Raw genomic sequence first — 6753 nt, forward strand, 5'->3', positions numbered from 1 at the left:
TAACTACACTTGGGGCGGAGCCAACTAACTAAAATCCTCCAAAGATTAAAATCGGTACAGGTGTTTGCAGAGATGATAAAGCTTTCAGTGTTTCTTGAGAGCAGCAACCTTAGCCAGGAACCGTGCCACGTTAGCTGTTATCAGTCCATCGGCATTTGAATCAGACAACAATACTGAAAGCACCCAAGGTTGCAAGGGAAGATTCATCTTCGTAAGAATAGGAATGATATATATCCCTCTATCTTGAGTCCAATGGGGACAGCAAAACATCAGATGGTCTAAAGTTTCAATTTCGCCAGATTTGCACAAACAGAGGCGATCTGAGTAAGGTAAGCCTCTAAATCTTCCCAGCGTTACCATCGTTGGAAATGCATTTAAGCGGGCCAGCATAAAGGCGCGACGGTGGGATGGAATTGGTAGCGATGAATGAAAATCCAGAAATCTCTCTGGAGGGGGCAACCCCAGAGCCAAAGAAGAACAGGTGCGTCTGGCCCTGGCCACGGTGCTAGCCCAATCCAACTGTTTGAGTTTCTTCAAGGTTTCCGCGAGCTGGGAGGGCAACAGCTCTTCAGTAGGTGAGGAAATCGGAACTCCCAATGTCTTGAGTTTACCCGCAAGAAGGGACAACCAAGGGTTGGATGTCGTGTCCTTTAGGATGAGACGAAGAAAACCGGCCTGGGGGTGATGACTTGGGTCAGATAGCTTAAATCTCAACTTGAATGCCCTTTTCCAAGCACGTGCTTCGAGCGAAGATTGAACCAATTCCATACGAAGGACAGTCCCAGCAACACACCGTGGAGTTCCAGTAATTCTCCTATCTACAGCTTTCTTGAGAGGTGCGTCGTTAGAAGACATCTGCAACGTCGCGACTTGGGCTACTCCCCTCACTTTCATGAAGTATTACGCCCTTGATACACGACTCAGTAGACGTACAGCAGTGGGTCGAGCGGTGTTACAGACAGCACAGATGTAGGGCCTTGGCCCCTCCTCCAGGTAAGCGTTTACTGCTTGGTAGTCTCCCAAGGATGTGATGCACAGAGACCACAAAGAAGATAGACAGGTTGCTTACCCGTAACTGGTGATCTTCGAGTGGTCATCTGTGCATTCACACCACCCGCCCTCCTTCCCCTCTGCTCTCGGCCCTTTATCTTGTTCTTTGAAGGCTGTTGGGTGGCGGTCAGAAGGAACTGGCGGGATCTGCGTGCCCCTCCTTGGTCATGCGCAGTGGGGCCCGGCGCGTGACCTGGGAGGGGGCGCGAAAATCCCTTTGGCTTTCTAACGGTACCGAAGAAGGTTAGTGCAGGCGCAGACTATCCCAAGGGTGTGAATGCACAGATGACCACTCAAAGATCACCAGTTACAGGTAAGCAACCTGTCTTTTCAGAGCTGTTCTCTGAAGAGCAGTTCTCGAAAGCTCATACTTTCAACAAAGCTGTGTTGGACTTCCGGTGTGGCGTGGCAAGTGGGCGCTTTTCGGGACGCTCCCGAATTGCCCTTTCCTTTTTCACTTTTTGGAGCCCTCCGGGACCGCTTACCAGGTGGGCACCACCTGACCTGGAGGGGGGTCAGATAGTAGGAGGCTTCCCTCGGTCACCCCCGCATATGGTAGAGACTAATTGTTTTCTTCAACATAACAAGAACAAAACAGAAGTAGAGCTAAGAAGAAGAGAATATGAGTAAGTGTACTTGCAACTTTCTTTTTGAGAACCTTATTTTTCTAAATCCCCCTCTGAATTGCCTCCAAATATTTGTGTGTGCGTGTGTGTGTGTGTATGTGGGGGGAGAGAGGCTTGTCTTTGTATCTCCTGCAGGAAGCAGCCACGGAGCTCTCTGTGTGCTTCTGTGTGTGTGTGACAGAGAGAGAGACAGACAGACAAGAGAGAGGGAGCCAAGGTGCAAGAGGCAGGAAGCAAAGAACCACTGAGGGAGCTGGGGAAAAGCAAGCTAGGGTACAGCTGCAGGAGCAGCCCTGGGAAAGGAAGCAGGAAAAGGAAGTTGCTTGGGGGGCCGGTTTTGAGCCCTGTGCGGGCCAGATCTGGCCCACAAGCTGCACATTTGACACCTCTGTGCTAGATGTTGACATGGTACTCCTCTTGAAGCAATAGGGATCTAGAATACACTTAAGATAAAGATGGCTTATAAAACTTTGGGATATAATAAGAATGGAGAACATTTCATGTTTTACATAGATAAAGGAGAGACACAAAACAATACAGAACAGTGTTTAATTTTGAACAAAAATTATTGTATCTTAATAGGACTACCTCTGCTGTATTATAATTTGTTCTGTTGCATTGTGAATAACCAGTTTTCTGATGATAATTTTATTAATAACTACTTGAGATGTTGTAATTTACATGTTTACAATTATTAAAATATATTCATTTATTATAATTTATTATAATTAAGGTTTATTTTTTTAAAAGCTGGCTGTGGCAAGAGGTACCGATAGTAAGTACTGTTGCATTTACTATATAGTGCTTTGTAAATGCTGTAACAGTATACAACTGTTAACAGTATTGTCCTGTACTTTTAATATTTCTGCATGTACCCAGATTGAACCAGTGGCTGGATCAAGAATATCGTTGATAAGCCCGCCTCAGAATGGACATATGGGTAAGAACGATCGATAGCCCGCATTTGTTCAACAAAAATAAATATTTTGTGTTTTATCTTGGTAACATATTGACAAAGACTGCAGGAAAATTGTTTCAAAATCATGTGTTGGTTTGGTTCCATGCTAGGCATTGAATCTGGAATTTCCATGATTTATTCACTGTTTTGGTGAGCCTTTTGCATGCCATCTATGTTGCTTATCTTTTTTCAGACCTAATTTGTGACTGTTTTGTTTTACATATGTATGTTTGTTTTTCAGTATTAACAATAAATGCACTTTTGATATCTACTGTCCCTTTACAATTTCTTTCTGCTCTATTAACTACTTCCTGTTCTCTCTCAAACCAGCTAGATCATTCCCTTTCTCTCAGAACATTTATGAATCAGTTGTACATTATCATCTCCCTGAATATTGGGACTGGGGTGTGTGTATAGAGGTATTGTTTTGTACATTGTAGTGTTTGTTTCATACTTGTGCTATTACACTGTTAAATAGTAAATTTTTAAAAAATGAACAAAAACTCTGGCTGTCTGCAAAGTCAAAAGCAACATTTAAGCCTCTTGCCTCCAATCCAGAAACAAAACTAATAGTCCACCTTCTGTGTGCAAGGCACACTTTTTCAAATACGTTGGAATGGAAGTTGAGGTTCTAAACTTATAGACAGGGATTTAACAGCAAATTAACATGTAACATGATGATGTTTAAGTTATGCAAAGTGAAAAACTAAGTAAGGTTATATGTTTTGGTAAACGCATCGTGGCGGGATCTGGTCCATGGGGTCGCGAAGCATCGGACTCGACTGTGCGACTGAATAACAAAAAAACGCACCCTGAAAATATCTTATGTGATATATGTGCTTGAATGTTTTAATATAATCAGAAATATTATTTACAGGTAGTGTTCCCTGCAGAAGTTCTCGATTGTCTGGACTGGCTTTATGTCAAAACAGTACGTCGGAGTCTGTAAGGTAATCACAATCAGACTTGCAGTGAGATACAACTGTCAAAATGAGATACTTCAGGGACAACTAGATGAGATGCAGGGGAGAACTGTGGACAAAATCTGCCTAGTGTTTTTAAAAAGTAAATTGCTACCAGCTAGGTTCCTTATTAAGATGAGTTCAGGTCATTAAGACTGCAGTGTGCGGACAGAAGGGGTTTAAACTCTCCCTTCTGCAGTTTCACCAAGCAAAGCTGCCCCCCCCAGCTGTTATTCTAGGAAAGAGAAAAGAGAGAGGGTGCCTGCCTCCCCCACCACCACCAGCCTGCAGGACATGAGGCTGGCAAAACTGTGTGGTGGTGGTGGTGGGGATTGAGGCCTTTCTTCCTTTGTGCTGGCTTTGATCCCAATCATGGCACTCCCTTGGCTACATTTACCTTTAAAAATGTTGGACAGCTCTCTTCATAGATCTGCAGGTGTCTTCTGTAGTTTGTTCCTTTCCAGGGGAGAACCCCTCCCCCCCCCGTGCTGAAAGGTCTGGTTGGGCAGCCCATCCGTTTCCTTACCTGTAAAGCCCTAAGTGACTTGGGGCCAGAGTACCTGAAGGTCCCATCTCCTTCCATACTGTCCAACCCACTAGTTAAGATTTGCTTTGCTCTCCATGCTCTCCATGCCCCTGCCTTCAGAGGGGAGGCAAGTGGCAAGTAGAGATAGGGCTTCTACAGTGGTAGCACTTCCCCTTTGGGATGACCTCCTCCTTGAGGCTAACCTGGTCCTTACAGTACTGTCAGTTTAGGGCCCAGGTAGAAGCATCTGCTTTTAACTAGGCTGTGGCAGAATGGGCTCACTCTGGCCTGCAGGCCGTATGCTGTATTTCCAACGCCTGGAGAGGCTTTACTCTCTCTCTCTCAGGTAGCCTGCTACCTCCACCTGACCTATGCGGGAATTACCCACTGGGAGGATCAGGGCTCCCAGCTTCCCTCCCAAGATCCAAGGCCAGTTGCCTCTTCTGTCTCCCGCTGCCCAGCACCCGGTCACCCAAGCATCGAGAATAAATCCACGTTTTCAAGAAAAGCAAAATTTATTTCAAAGCGTTGAAGACATACTCAAACACGTTCTTTGTTAGAACTGGGGATACACAGGTAGGTCAAGCATAATAAAGGAAATTCAAACAGATACATATCCAATGAATAACACTCCCGCTGGCGGGCTAATGAAACGGTTGCGCGCCCAGTCCATGGGAACGAGGCAGAACAGCAGACAAAACACAGGTGCAGTTCTCATGAGAAAAGCAATAGGCAAGCATTACAGCATCTTCTCCCCCACACTTCCTCCAGTAGTTATCTTATGCATTCCAGCACAGGAGCAGGATGATCGAAAACAAGCCGGGTACAACAGGGTAAGGATATGTACACAGAGGTCACACAAAACAGAATGGCAGCTTGCTGACACCAGCACCCGGTCACCACAGGCCTTGCGCGCCCTTGGAGGAACAGCCATTTGCTCACTGCTTGCCTTCCCCTGGCATTTCTTTTAACATAGCAAGTCTGAGATGGTAGAAGTCTGCTGATCTCTGCCTCATACAGGGCTCTAGAGAAGTGGCATAAAATTCCCTCAATAAAGCAAATAGCAAGGAAAAAATCAATCACGTTGATTGGCCCTGATGTAAGGATATTTACCGTGGGTGGATTAGCTGCAAGTACTGAGTATCTATTGCTGTGGCCAGGTCTCTAGCCAGGTTTTTTTTTGGGGGGGGGGAGCCTCCCTATAAGTCAGCCACACGTAGTTTCAGCAGACTTCCTGATTCCCCCCCCCCATTCCAGAATTGGCTAAAAGTTCATCTAGGGGGCTAATCCCCAAAAAGAGCCTTGAATACAGACTATAGTTGTTCCAGGGGTTACTTTTGGACAGTGTTAGCTGCATAATTTAGTATTTCAATCCCCCTGCAGCTCACCTCACCACTTTGTACATGAACATGATCATGCTGATAGGCAAATCTCCATCTAAGCTGCACTAGGTGTGCTGGTGCACAAAATTTTAGGTGGCATCTCAGAGATTTTAGCCTGAGCCCACCAGTGAACTGAGGCAGCATTTCCCCCTCCATTGGAAACAATGGAGGATGGGGGCACCTCCTTCAGGGGCTCATAGAATTGGACCCCCTGGTCCAATCTTTTTTAAACTTGGGGGGGATTTGAAGAGAAGCACTTGCAGCTGTGCTGCAAATTTGGTGCATCTACCTCAAACAGCAGCCCCTCAGAGACCCAGAGACCCCCAGATCAATTCTCCATTATAGCCTATGGGGCCCATTGACTATAATGGTCCCCATAGACTATAACTTTTTTTAATTTTTAGACTGTTACATTGAGTATTTATAGTTATTTACATTTTCTCCCCCCCCCAAAGAACCCACTCACCCTCAGCTTCTTCTTCTTCTTTTCTTCCCATGTTATTCCCTTGTTGATTGATTCCACGATGTCTGACTGTATAAAATAAAACAAATAGTTGTGCCAGATTTCTATTGTCCATTTACTTTTGTCTTTCCAACCCAGAGCGATAACTGCCTTTCCTGCCAGTATCATAGCCTTAACTAGATTTTGAGTTTTCTTATCCAACAACGGGCTTCCTATTGTGCTTAACAGCATTAGGTTAAAGTCTATAGGTAATGTTACATTGCATACTTTCCTAATGATTTCAGTAATTTCCCTCCAAAAGGTCATTACTTCTGCACATTCCCACCACAGGTGCGCATAACAGAAAACTCTAAGTTACTTCAGAATTTCACTTTGATGTGAAATTACTAGGAATTCTAATGCTTTTGAAAATAAAAGTTCCGGATCTAGAACAAGCCCAGCAGATTGGCCTAGTCAGACTGAGGAGATAAGCGCTAGTCATCTCCCTCTCTGGAGAGATGGTCCCTTCAAAGCCCTTGTCAAGATTACCAGCAAGATAGCACATGTGAACGTTATCTTTTATGGCACAGGTTGGAGTTTCACTTATATTACCTCACTCATTTCCCAACAAACGGAGTTCGAATTCAAGCACACCGAGCCAACTGAAAATGTGTGGAGAGTGCCTTAAACGTCACAGACAGGAAGTCCAGAGAAGTTAAGAATGAAACTGGTTCATATGGTTGCTAACTCTGGTTTGGGAAATTCCTGGAGATTTGGGGGCGGAGCCCGGAGAGGATGCTGTTTGAG

General features: G+C 45.0%; 1 protein-coding gene across 1 annotated transcript in view; it reads left to right on the plus strand.

Annotated features, from left to right (window-relative positions):
- Positions 1-6753, plus strand: part of RNF212 (ring finger protein 212) — a 47180-nt gene that overhangs the window by 31615 nt on the left and 8812 nt on the right. The window contains exons 8-9 of the mRNA XM_015407874.1: positions 2556-2616; positions 3512-3584. Of these exons, the coding sequence (XP_015263360.1) occupies positions 2556-2616; positions 3512-3584 (134 nt within the window). The remainder of the gene's footprint in view (positions 1-2555; positions 2617-3511; positions 3585-6753) is intronic.

This window comes from Gekko japonicus, unplaced genomic scaffold (genome assembly GCF_001447785.1).
Source record: "Gekko japonicus isolate JY-2015 unplaced genomic scaffold, Gekko_japonicus_V1.1 scaffold4027, whole genome shotgun sequence".
NCBI lineage: Eukaryota > Metazoa > Chordata > Lepidosauria > Squamata > Gekkonidae > Gekko > Gekko japonicus.